The 14,215-nt window shown below is 37.7% G+C and overlaps 1 protein-coding gene across 12 annotated transcripts in view; it reads right to left on the bottom strand.

The window, feature by feature from the left end:
- Positions 1 to 14,215, bottom strand: part of kmt2cb (lysine (K)-specific methyltransferase 2Cb) — a 121,138-nt gene that overhangs the window by 66,872 nt on the left and 40,051 nt on the right. For all 12 annotated transcript variants that reach the window (XM_051881098.1, XM_051881088.1, XM_051881070.1 and 9 more), the window contains exons 8-12: positions 9,671 to 9,833; positions 8,461 to 8,632; positions 6,755 to 6,869; positions 6,487 to 6,659; positions 5,904 to 6,196 (exon numbers count right to left, since the gene is read on the bottom strand). In XM_051881098.1, coding sequence (XP_051737058.1) covers positions 5,904 to 6,196; positions 6,487 to 6,659; positions 6,755 to 6,869; positions 8,461 to 8,632; positions 9,671 to 9,833 — 916 coding nt within the window. The remainder of the gene's footprint in view (positions 1 to 5,903; positions 6,197 to 6,486; positions 6,660 to 6,754; positions 6,870 to 8,460; positions 8,633 to 9,670; positions 9,834 to 14,215) is intronic.

The raw sequence follows: 14,215 nt of genomic DNA, 5'->3' as shown, positions 1-14,215 counted from the left end.
TTAAATTATGAAATGGAAATAAATAAATCTTCAATAAATAAATTGCCTCTAACAGTGCTGCAAGAGCTCACAGTGCTATCTGCGGGACACTAAGTTAGTCAGGGTTTAAAGCGTCAAATGCGGCGTTGAAGCGGTTACTCGCCACTTGCCCGGTAACTTTATGAATTTTGACCATACATGGTTGTGAGAATGTGATATGGTTTAGTGTGATCATCAAATCGCAAAGGCTATGATGTAATTATATAAATATATGGTCTGACGTGCTGCATGTTTCAGAATAAAGTACAGTACTGTTCATTGTCAGGTTTTCGTTTTTTGTTTTTAACTGATGCCTGATAAATTTTCGATATCTAAATTTACTTATTTAGGCATCAAAATTTACACTAAATTTACACCAATATTGAAATTCTGGTTGATAATAAGTCATTTTTCGTAAAGCTAATAAATGGTAGTTTTTGATTGAAAAGGAAGTTGAGTTGTGAAAGATACAGTATGTTTTCATAAACCACTTACACTCTTTGGTCTCTACTCACATCTGATCACCTGCTGAGCCTAAGAGCCATTTAAAATGCGGAGTCGCCATGGTAACCTCTGGTTCAAGGTCACGTCAAAAGACCTATGGTCCAATAAGCACATATTCTGCTCTTATAAGTCTCCCATTCATAATCCATTAGGCACATATGGGGACTTTCTCTGATGGGTGAACACTGCTGGATCATGACATGTAACATAATTTAATGTTACATTAAAGAGAGAGAGAGAGAGAGAGAGAGAGAGAGAGAGAAAGCTAGAGAGAATGACCAGCCACACTGGACCAAGAGTCATTAGGTATCATCTACAGAGGTGAACAAGGTTAACTCTCTGCTGTAAACAAGTCTCTCTAAAATTGATGTGAGGGTCAAAGATCAATGAGCAGAAACCTTTAAGTTTTTTTTTTTTTTTGAAAAGCTATCTGCGGCAAAGGCATCATCTTCATCCAGCTGTTATCCACACCACCACCTGTTGCCATGTAACTAATTTCAAAATACCAAAAAAAAAATCTTTAAGAAATTTCTTTACTAATTGCAGTTTCATACTACAAGTTTTGGAGCAGACTACACAAAGTAGGGATGGGTGATAAATTGATATTTGATATTTATCAAGGTCTTTAAACCTTTTAAAAGTCTTTGCAACAAACCACCAAAATAAATTTTGGTTTAGCTTGAAGAAATTATAACAGAAATACATTACTATTGTATAGTAAAATGTTCCCAAAGTACTACTACTAATAATAATCAAAGTAATATTTAAATAAATTGTATTATTATTTTTGAGGAATATCATAAAACTAAGATATTTGATCATTCATGTTTTAATTCATACAGTATACAAGTTCTGTTGTGCAGCACTGTATTTGACAAAAAAAAGAAGATTTGTAAATGAATTGTTATCTTTTCATTTGATTACATTTTCAAAAGACTGATTAAAATCTTAAAGTTTTATGAGTTAATTTCATTAGATTCATTTCTGATGTTGTTCATTTTACATGAACTGCAATGCAAGTAGTGTTTACTGTATGTGAAGTTCAAGAGAAAAAGAAGAAGAGCCAAATGCTTCAATAGCATGGCACAACTGCCACCCTTCCTCCTGATTAGTTATCTAGATGTATTGGTAAACATCTGCCACTAGTCCACATCCTGGCACTGAGGCTGATAATGGAACCATACTGCAGCTCTAACCCAAATAATGCATGAAAGGGACCTGCGGGAGCACGGGGTGACATCAAACTTGAGTTTGGACCAAATCTTTCTGCTTTATATCACATCTTGCCTGAATTATTTTTTCACTGTTGAACCTTTTCATCGTACAGCTACATACAGCGTAATGCAAGCACACATGTTCAGACCGCCCTTTGGCACCCTAAATAACCATGAACCCAGCGTGGGATGAGGCCAGATCTCTCACCTCTGCACCTAGAGATTTGCACCAGGATGAATAACGCTGTAAAAGGCCTGTGGGCAGCTGCTCCCCTAAAGGTTGAGGAATTGAATTACTGACACTTTGCTGAGCATTTGTACAGTGACAGCGGGGTGTTAATGTACCACACACCAAAAGCTGGTTGAACGCAAAGCTGTGATGGAATATTACACATGGAGGAGATTGGCAGGAAAGTAAAACTTCCTGCAGATCTGTAAAATGAGACGGTCTTCAGTCTTCAGGTGGAAAATTGAATTGCGTTCCATGGAAGACATACCGGTTTGGAACAACATAAGTGAAGTAATGACTTTCATAGAGTCTTAGCCTTCCCCAGGCAAAGTAGGCCCAGGCAAGTTTCAAACACCCCTTTCCTCAAAACCAGTCCAGACTAATCCAGACAGATCTGAGGCATGTGGGCCTATGGGATGCTTTGGCCTACTCTTCCACTTCAGCAACTTCTGGCCTGATGGACTGGGGTGCTTCACAGAGTTTCAAAGACTCCGGGCTGAACTCATAGTTACTGGACCACTGAGAAAGAAAGTGAACGGTAAACACACAAAGACAAAACCAAGCCAATAAGACACTAAAATCAAATAAAAACTAAAAGATTCCAATTCAAAACCACAAAAATTCTTTCAGAAACCAAGCCAATAAAAAAGCCTTTACAAAAATGATTAACTTCGATGATTCATGCTAAGGTTAAAAACTGGATTTGTTGGGCCATGCAAAAAGAGGTAATAAAGCAACTAATCTATAAATTTAAACTACCTTCTCAGTAAAAAATGGTATAAATGCTTTCACTGGTGCAGTATCCTATAAAAAGGTATTAAAATGTACCATTTAGGCACTAATGTTATCGATTTGACTGCATGAGAACAGGGGTCAGGAACCTTTTATGTCCAAAGAGCCATTTTTTTTCTTTTTCATTTTTGGTTAATACATTTTTCCAAAAGAGCCACAGTAAAAAAAAATATATAATATTTATTTATTTTTATTTTTTTTCTTCAACAACATTTCAATAATAGTACATTTATTAGGTCTATAGACAACTAAAAAAACCAAATATGCAACAAACAATAAATAACAAATTTGCAATATGGAATTAATTGTGCAGGGCTTTCACCGTGAGGTTGAGTTACCAACTGAGGAACATAAATTCTCTTCTTGTGTGTGTGTGTGTGTGTGTGTGTGTGTGTGTGTCTGAGTGAGTGAGTGAGTGAGTGAGTGAGAGGAACATTGCACAGTGTTTACATAGACTGTGTTTACGTGAATACTCAACATCTTGGCATTTTGACATATTTTTGTGTGTAATTTACCATTTAGGCGCGCAACTGAAGACAAAGAGGTAACAAAAGTTTGAGTTCAGCTTGAAGTGAGAATTATGGTATGGGGGTGTGGTGATTCTTTTCATAAGCTTGCGATTCGATTCTGACCTCGATTCAATATCGATCCATTTGGCTAAATATCAGCTACAGTAGGGCCTACATGTTAATTTTTTTCAAGGAAACAAATCTCTCTCAACTAATGCTGTAAACATTTCCCCTGTATGTTTACAGCATTAGTTGAGAGAGATTTGTTTCCTTGAAAAAAATTAACATGTAGGCCCTACTGTAGCTGATATTTAGCCAAATGAGCTGTCGGTGGTCAGCTGGTATTATTAAAGGTTCAAATGAACAAGTCATTCTTATACAATTGATATAATGTGGTTTTTCTAATAATGTTATAATATTTCTTAATGATATAAGAGTAAAAATATAATAAATATGTAATATAGTGCATATATTTAGCAAAATGCTCCTCTCTAGAGTTCATTTTTCTAGCAACTAACATACTATATGGTCATTGAATGGCTTTACGTGACATTGTTCACAGCTGTTTTACTCGCGTCTTTTTGCGGTTGAATGATTTTGATGTACATTCATGTGTATTTGGTGCTATAACTAGTAATAAAGAGGAAGAATTGTCTGTTCACATGCCGCTTGAACTGAGGCACTTCAGTGATCAGTCAAGCCACATTAAAGAGCACCAAAACGTAATAAAATTGACAGAAATTGAAAGCTGAGACTGTTTCATATCAAAAGTAACTTGCTCCGTCTTGTCTGTCAGAGCGTTGTCAGTGTCCGCTTTACTCCACTATGTTTTCACACTGCGTGAGAAAAAAGATGTGTGGCGTGAAAACAGTGTCAATTGCGTGAGTCTCACGCCGAATGTGTAAGAGTTGGCAGACCTGGGCTACTTTGTTTGTCCTTGTTTCGCTCAGAGCATGCCCACAGAAAGCATCCTGTCAATAGCGGATTCAGTTCTCTTTTGCGGCTTATGGCGCTTTTAATATTTATTTTTAATGTCAAGTACATCCTGCTCTTTACTTTCTAATTCATTCATGTTTCTTTATTAATAACTTCAAACAGTATTATCAACTGAAAGCCGCCCAGAGTATCATAAATACGACACATTTATTGGACATAAAAGGTCTCTGTGGCAAAATCGAAAGTACCTGGTGAAATGTTTCGAAATGTCTCTTGGAACTTGGTTGGCTCTTGGCTCTTTCAATAAAAGAATATGTTTCAGTCCAGTAACTTTTTTATATACACTTTTAAATTTTAGCTGCTGTTTAGCTAAAAATAGTTTTCGCCATTACCACAAACAAGCTACATAGTTGCTTGAATCTGAGTGCAGGAGCGCTAGGTTACCACAGAAATCTAAGTGGTTTGCCATTGATTGCGGCCGTGACACTCTCAAACAGCACTAAACATGCATTTTGGTCAGTACAACTTAAAATATTATATTCTAAACTTTTCATTTACTTCGGTAGGCTTTTCTGCAGAAATCTTTCGCACCGGACGAACGTTTATATAGCTAATAGAACTATTGGCGGAAGTACTCAGATTTTGCCATGTTCGCACTGCAGGAACTAGGAATGATTTTAGTTCTAGGAACTCCTTTTGGGGGAACTAAATTAGCTCCTACATCAGAGTAGGGTCTAAACTAGCACTATAGGAACTACCAGTGACGTAAGTGTATGCTGATTGGCCGAACGCACGCGAAACACCGGCACTCGCCATTTAAAAAAAAAAGCAAAGTACACACACAGTTTATAGCCTATATATTTACTCCACAAACTAGCTCTACAAACAAGGAAAACAATGACAAATGGACCTGTCGAGTTAAGGAGAAAATCCAAAGCAACTTTGAGGGGATCAAGTGAAACATGATTATGTATTTCTGCTCAGCTAGGGACATCAACCATGGCAAACGCTAATACTTTTTCATGTACTGTCTTCTTTCTTTGTATAACAGCTCTATTTAATAACATATTAGACAGGCTGTTAAACAAATCATAAACTAATAAAGATGGAGAATGTGAGCGCTGTGTGCTCAGGCTCTGGCGTTCTCAGCAACCAGAAAAACGGCCATAGGGGAACTATAGTTCTTGGGGAACCACCCTGGTGGCTAGTTCCTATAACTAAGTTCCTAGAACTACCCGGTGTGAAAGCCCCTGATGTGTCGATAACTGATGAATTTTGCAACATGACACAGTTATTGAACTGATCCCACACTGAAGCGTCTTATTAGAGTTGCTTTACAACAGAATTTATCTTTAATTTGATGAAGTTTCCATCATTGATTCTGTTATTTCCCTGTTTATTGCTGAGGAGCTCCTTTGAAATAATGTGTATTGTATAAATGATGATTTGACTTGACTTGAATACTTCAGGGCAGGGGTGTGCAATCCTGCTTCTGGATGGCCATTTTCCAGCAAAGTTTATCTCTAGCGCCAATTAAACACACATGAACCAGCTAATTGATGCCTTCAGGAATACTAGAAACCTCCAGGCAAGTGTGTTGTAGGTAAACTACAGGAAAGTGGCAAGAAGGAGAATGATCCAATGATAACCTTGCTAGCCTTAACAATACTCATTACATTCAGACACTAAAGTTGGTCTCACCTGTCATTTGCTTTTCATCCATTTGCTTCTCTTCATTCAGCATCTCAATGACAGGCTGATGAGGTTCTACATCTTGAACTTTGGCAGGCTCAGAATCGTTGCTTGATGGAACTAGCTGTGCGTCTTCTTCAACGTCCACATGTGATTGAGTCTCCGCCTCGATTCCTCCTGCATCCGTCCGCACAGGATCTGATTCAAAGCTGGCGTTTCTACAGTTGGAACATAAGTGATCTTCTTTGGGCTGGGCATGTGCATGACCTTCACCTGGTTGCTCACACTCTGGGTGGAACCACCTGAATAAAAAGAAGGAGCCAATGATTCACCTTTTCCCTGCATCCAAAATTAGGACATTTTTGGATTTGCTTAAAACACAGATGTCCAATCCTACTCCTGGAGGTCCACTGTCCTGCAGAGTTTAGCTCCAACCCCAGTTAAGCACACAAGAACCAGCTACTAAACTTCCAGGCAGGTGTGTTGAGGCAAGTTAAAGCTATAATCTTTAGGACAGTGGCCCTCCAGGAGCAGGCTTAAAGGAATATTGAGCTATCCTGTTCCAGGGTACAGATCTTTTACAGAAATGTACCTTTTGCACTGATGGCAAGAAAGCAGGTCTTTGTGGACGTCGGGATCTACGTCACTGGGACATGAGCAGGGGAGGGTGGTGTCCTGTTGATCGCCACAGTTTTGGCACAGTAGGCTGTTGTGGTGCCATTGTTCACTGCTCCGGGTACCACACTCAACACACATCCGGCAGTTCTACAAAGCACGCAGCTATGATTAGCTACACTGCATTAAAGAAATGGGACATATTTTGTCATGACAACAACAAAGTCTACCAGTGCCGCCCATACCTTACACCTCCAGCCGTTGGTGGGGATAGAGTCCATAGCCGGCTGCAAGCAGAAAGTGTGATAGCCTTTGTCGCACATATCGCACACTAGCATTTTAGTGTCTTCTCCAGGCTCCCTGAAAAATACAAGGACACAGTCATTTCTGTGCAACTAATTCCACTAGTGCATCATTTTTTAAATTAATAAATCTCCATGGCTGTATCTACATTAAAGCGTTTGTTCTCCCAAAAATTCTGTCATTAATTACTCACCCTCATGTCGTTCCAAGCCAGTAAGACCTTCGTTCATCTTCGGAACATAAATTAAGTTATTTTTGATGAAATCCGAGAGGTATCTGACTCCTCCATAGACAGCAATTTAACCACCACTTTCAAGGTCCAGAAAGGTACTAAAGACATTGTTAAAATACTCCACGTGACTGCAGTGGTTCAACCTTAATTTTATGAAGCGACGAATACTTTTTGTGTGCAAAAACAAAACAAAAACAACGACTTTATTCAACAATATCATCTCTTCTGTGTCATTCTCCTTCGCTGTTTACATTCAGTGCTTTCAGGTTCCAAATACCTCTCGGATTTCATCAAAAACATTTTAATATGTGTTCCGAAGATGAACGAATGTCTTACGGGTGTGGAACGACATGAAACACCATAATCCCCCCTCCACCAAACTTTACACTTGGCACTATACAGTCAGGCAATCATTCTCCTGGCAACCGCCAAACCCAGACTCGTCCATCGGATTGCCAGACAGAGAAGCGTGATTCGTCACTCCAGAGAACACGTCTCCACTGCTCTAGAGTCCAGTGGTGGCGTGCTTTACACCACTGCATGCGACGCTTTGCATTGCACTTGGTGATGTAAGGCTTGGATGCAGCTGCTCGGCCATGGGAACTCATTCCATGAAGCTCTCTACACACTGTTCTTGAGCTAATCTGAAGGCCACACGAAGTTTGGAGGTCTGTAGCTATCGACTCTGCACAAAGTTGGCGACTTCTGCGCACTGTGCGCCTCAGCATGCGCTGACCCCGCTCTGTGATTTTACGTGACCTACCACTTTGTGGCTGAGTTGCTGTTGTTCCCAATTGCTCCCACTTTGTTATGATACCACTAACAGTTGACTGTGGATTATTAGTAGTGAGGAAATCTCATGAATGGACTTATTGCACAGGTGGCAACCTATCACGGTACCGTGGTTGAATTCACTGAGCTCCTGAGAGCAACCCATTCTTTCACAAATGTTTGTAGACGCAGTCTGCATGTCTAGGTGCTTGATTTTATACACCTGTGGCCATGGAAGTGATTGGAACACCTGAATTCAATGATTTGGAGGGGTATCCCAATACTTTTGGCAATATAGTGTATCTATGGTTATACTATGGTGCCATTCACTTGCAGTGTTGCTTAAGAGAAATGTTACTTCATGCAATTTTCATATTACATTCCTGGAATGGCACACACCAGCAAGTGGTGGGATATTTTGCAAGTAAAATGACTGTGCTAGACAAATAGCATGAGAACTTTATTATGTCCGGTCTTTCTGTATCTGAGCTGTTTATTCCACTGAAAAGTAAACTACGGCAACCTCAATGGATGCATGAGCATATAAAGATGAGCTATTGAGGACCACTCAACAGAAATGAGTAACAGTGCAGGCACGGCATACAGACTGGGGAGAATAAAAGGCAAAGCTTGGCTGCAACTCACTTGCATGTCTGACAGACTTTACACTCGGGGCACTGCCAGCCTGCCCTCTTCAGAGGAGTGACGCTGATGTCCAGACACATGCCGTGGTAGTGCAACCCACAGCTGGTGCAAAAAAGCTGGTCCAGGAGATCCCCGGGGCTGTCGCACAATATACAGTTCGCCTCGTCTTCATCTGAGAGAGAGAGAGAGAGAGAGAGAGAGAGAGAGAGAAAGAAAATCAAGAACAAGAAGTCAACATGAACCCTATTTACCTTCTAATTAAATATCCAATATTGACCGACATGATTAATAAAAACAATGTAATATTGGATGATAATCAATATGGTATAGAGCATCCCTACTCTAATGGATTTTTATGTTGTCTGGTCACCTCTGGGATTTTCAAAACAACAAAAACATCTAGAATATTCAGGCTAAGACAAATTAGATTTCTTTGCTCATGAAAAAGCTAAATTAACTTGTGGGGGAAAAAATGTGATGGGTATCAAATTAATTGTGGCCACTGTCGGTGGTGAACAAAAAAAGTTTGGGGTCAGTAAGATTTTTTTTTTTTTTTTTTGAAGAAATCAATACTTTTATTCAGCAAGGATGAATTAAGCTGAACAAAAGTGATGATAAAGATATTTATAATGTCACAAAAAAACATTTTCAAAATGCTGTTCTTTTGAACTTTCTAAAAAAAAAGTATCATGGTTTACACAAAAAGAACTGTTTTCAACACTGATAATAATAGGAATCTTTTCTCGAGCATCAAATCAGCATATTAGAATGATTTCTGAAGGATCATGTGACACTGAAGACTATAATAATGATGCTGAAAATTCAGTTTTACCATCACAGGAATAAATTACATTTTAAATGAATTAAAATAGAAAACAATTCTTTTTAATTGTCAGAATATTTCACAATATTACCGTTTTTTTTTTTTTTTTTTTTTTTTACAGTACTTATATATATATATATATATATATATAAAGAAGCATAAGAGACTTCTTTCAAAATCTAAAAATACATCTTACTGACCCCAAACTTTTGAACAGTAGTGTGTGTTAATGAGTTCTGGTTTCTTATGTTAGAATAAGTTGTTTTTGCAGTTGGTTTTGCAGTTTCAATCATTGCTCTTTTTAAACTTAAGTTTTGAGTCTGAAAATTACAGTATGTTTTATATTACATTGCTTAGTGCATGAATAATAATAAAGACAGTTCTCACATTTGCTGACGGCCAACTCGATGTGCTCTGTGCACAGGACAGAGCGCCTCCTGAAGTCCTGAAAGGTGCCGGCGGCCCCCGCGCAGGGGTAATGGTACGAGCGATCACACCCCTCCTCACAGCACTTGATGGATGCTCCAAGGCGCTTACAATATGCACAATGCTATAAAAGATGAGACATAATTGATGAGACACTGACAACACAGACTCCAGTTTTGATGCAAAAGCATGTTAAAAAAGTGGCAATTATTTTAATAGTCTATAGTCTTTCATTGAAACCTTGCATGCATTAACTGCTCATCACAATCAACATTCAAGCTTTAATGTCTAGCAACTAATATTAAACCAAACAAATCTATACAATGAGATATGAAAGCTGACAGTGTAATGCCTGTGGTCAGACTAACAGCTAGGGAGAGCTGTGACAAACCACAATGATGACAGATGGACTGATGTGTAATTATCCCATTATGCCTATAATCTCCCACAGACCACAGAAGAGAGGGGCCAATTCACTAAACAGTTGCGCAACTATTGTGTGCAGCATCTCAGCACCATGTGTATTTAAATTAAGTCACTGTCATACAGATGTGCAGTAAGTCAAGTGCACTGCATTTTAAAGAGCTGCTTTAGGTGTCTGAATGAGAGTGGTGCAGTGATGCTGTACAGTCAAAGTACAGCAGATTGCAGTAGTCTGCTGAATCCTCCAAAGAAATGTGCTTAGAACTAGCCTGCAAGATTGTTGCAATTAGCTATTACAAAAAAAAAAAAAAAAAAAAAAAAAAAAAAGCACTAGAATAACTTTAACTTGTTGAGATAACTTAAATATTCAAGTTGTCACTTAATATAAAGTCACATTTCAAGTTGACTGAACATGAAAATTAAGACAGCATGAACACTTATTTGAAACAACAAACAAATTATCTTTTGCAGTGCAGCAAGCACACTGCATTAAAGATTATGGAGTCTTTCGCGGACCTTTACTGGATTTGCATAATTCCACTTGTAAACTGGGAGTTAAACAACACAGTCAGAATGTGAAAATTAAAAACATTATCAGCCATTCATTTTTAGTTCATACTCTTGCCATTCTCTTATCATGCTAAAACTTTTATCATACTTTTACTGTCAATATGAGGTTTAGTAAATTATGACAAAAATTTTTATTTTGGTTCAACTATCCCTCTCATTATATTTATCACCATAAACAAGTTCTCATCATATTTGTATTCTCTACATACTTTTCACCATACTTGTCAAACTCTCAGTATTAGTGTTATCACAATCCTGGAATTTCTAATGTTGATATTACGCCTTGAAAAATATCAATATTCGATACCATTTTTGAAACCACAGAGAAAAATTGCCATAACATTAAGGGCATACAATTTGAACAGTATCCAAGTTAATTTACTTTTGACCATATTCAAAGTATTTTCTTATCAACTGAAACTTTTTAGACCCAGCAGCTCTGAGTGGGATTATATATAAATAATATTAATAAGAATCATATTATTATTATTTATAAAACAGAAATATATTAATATTTTAATACAAATGCATTGTAAAATAAAAAAAGTAATATTTCTTAAAAAAAAAAAAAGTTTATTATGTTACTAAATTACAATATGCATGGCTAAGATTTTCTTCATTTGCAAAATCCTCAAGTTTTTATTTTGACATAAAACTGCAGAGACTTGAAGTGTCTGTGACAACAGGTTTACAAATGCTTCTAGTGGTGGGCGATATGACCAAAATCTTATATCACAATATGAGTAATTTTATATCATGATATAGTAATTTTTGTGAATTTTGCTTTTATCAAAATTTTTCATACCATTGAAATTGCATTATTCTTACCACCATTTTCAATATCATTTAAAAAATTAATACTAGCCTAAAAAACTCTCAAGCTTACTACAATAGAACAAGACACAGATGAAATAGACCTACCTGAAAAACTTCAAGCACTAGATACTACATAAAATGTATAAAGTAATCAAAGGTATAAAAAAAACAATGCATAGTCTTTACTGTGTAAATTAAATATACATTTTTTCTTATTAAAGTTACAAAAGCAAGCGGTGAGAGATTTTCTCTTTTATGTTGTTTGATTAGCATTGATAATGACAGCAGGTCAATTTGGATGCTGTCCCTTTAAGACTGACTGCACCGATCCATTATACTCAAGCCTTGTTTTTCTCAACTGTACCTTCACTTAAGACATAAATGGCTCTGTTTACTTGCAAATACATGGTCACTTTGACACATAGGTATGTGTATTTAACCGTTCAAGTCCAATTAGGCACTCAGTTCAGTCCTCACGCAGCGGCTTCATGTCGCGCGTCTCTCAGACAGTTTATTAACCGCAATGCTTAAAACACTTAACATCAAGCACGTCCCTAATTTGCGATTGCCTTCTGAGAGAGGCAGGTTTCTGTGCGCGCACTTTGGCAGTGTGCCAGTCAGCACGAGCACCGCACCGAGTTTCTTTTCAGGATATATTGCGCTTATTAGGGCTGTGACGGTGGCAATTATTTACTACCGCGGTGGGAAATCACCCACAACCGCCAGTGTTGTGGTGGTGGGGGTTTGGTTTTATATATATATATATATATATATATATATATATATATGTGAGGTTGCGTTAGACTTTCGCTGTCATTTTGATGGACAGGATCGTAAAAATACCATCATAATCAATTATTACCCGTCATTTTAATTTTTATATTTTAATGATAAGACATTTAATAGCTTCTGATTTCATCCACATTTTCATTTTTATTCCCAAACTTATGGGATAAGCAAATAGGCCTAGGCTATGCATTTATCTATATTATGAAAAGTTAAGAGTTAAAGTTAAAGACTGCGTCACTTTTCAGTTTTCATCTTGAACACTTGTCGAGGATCGTGAGTGAACGCGATCATCCTTTCTTCTTTACTACTTTACAGAACGAAATAAACATGAACGAAAATCAAAAAATATGTTGAAAGCAGCTGGTATTGTGGTGTATCGATACTGTGGAAAATGAGTATTTAAAGTTTTGAATATTCAAAATCGAATATTCAAAATCATCTACCTTCATCAGGTGCCTGCAGCCCTCTACAACCACTGGCAAAAAAACATGCAGCTGGAGCATGCAAGATCTCAGACAACACATAAGAATTGTGAAATAATAATGGCTGTTTACAAAAACAACTGTCACTGTGGCCTGCTGGGATTTACATAATCTTTCAAACCTGTACTATGAGAGCAGTTAGACGATTCCTAATAAATATTCAGGGACAGCATAAGAGTGTAATTCCTTAGAGATCACACATCTCAGCTCTACATTGGCATTTCATTAACTCATGTCAGGTGAATGCCAGGTGATTGAGTAATAACGACAATGCAGATTGTTTCATGGGCCAGGCGATCTAAGGCCCCATTTACACTGCATGGTTCAAGTGGCCCAATTCCGATTTTTTCCTCCCATGTAAGCACAGATCGGATATGAGCCATGACCGTGTAAGCAGGAAAAAAGTGCATGGATTCCGATTTTCACAGATCGGTTTCAGGCCTCATTCATATGTGGAAATAAATCAGATATGAATCGGATACGTGCATTTGTGCCTGCCGTGTAAGCGGACAGATCGGATATTCCCCTGTAAAAGCGACTCCTGCGTCATTGAAAAGTGAGTTTTTTTTTTTTTTTACATTTCACGGTACAGACATGCCTATAACAAACGGAACATCTCTAGTTGACTGGCAGAGTATTGATTTAATTTGTTTGTGTTAAATAAAAGGCGATCTGACGTTGAAATGTGTTGCTCTTGAAATCACACTGAGTGCTCGTTGCCGCTGTTGTCAGTGACGACGGCTTGTGCACAGACAGGCGCTTCGGTCCCGTTGTGGAGACTCTACCCATTCATTGAAACCACAAAATAAAAAGCACACAGACTTGTACCTGCCCTTGATATACAATCACTGATGAACGCATTGGTTTTAATGACTAAAAAAAACCTAGTATAGGACGGCGGATTCGAACCCAGAAGCTGTGACATGTTTAACAAATATCTACCCGAGTATTATTATTCCACTCGCACGCTTCCACTGGAGCTGAGTAGGCTATGTATACTGTCGTGAAGAATTTGAATTATTTTGATGTAGGGATGTAACTATTGGATTAATTCTTTTCTATATGTTTCTATATGAATTCATGTCAATAAATTAAACTCAATGTACCATTGAAATTGATTTGTGATGTCACATATGCTATTTTTGGTACGTTTCGCCAAGTGCAGTGTAAAAAGGAGACATCGGATACAGGTCACTTTTAAAAGAAATGTAAGCACGTCGTCCAAAAAAAAAAAAAAAACGGATATGGTCAAAAGATCGGATCTGTGCATTAAGACTTGCAGTGTAAATGCGGCCTAAGTGTACTCTTCCCTAATGTTAGGTTCCATTTGGCAAAACCCATAACATCTTCTTGAAAACACATATTTCCATCTAAAAACCAGCACTATGCCAATGTTCCTTTTTTCTTTTGGAATCGATCTGTTCTG

This window comes from Ctenopharyngodon idella, chromosome 2 (genome assembly GCF_019924925.1).
Source record: "Ctenopharyngodon idella isolate HZGC_01 chromosome 2, HZGC01, whole genome shotgun sequence".
Taxonomy (NCBI): Eukaryota; Metazoa; Chordata; class Actinopteri; order Cypriniformes; family Xenocyprididae; genus Ctenopharyngodon; species Ctenopharyngodon idella.
The sequence above is the reverse complement of the archived record's forward strand: the minus strand, read 5'-3'. Positions and strand labels throughout refer to the sequence as shown.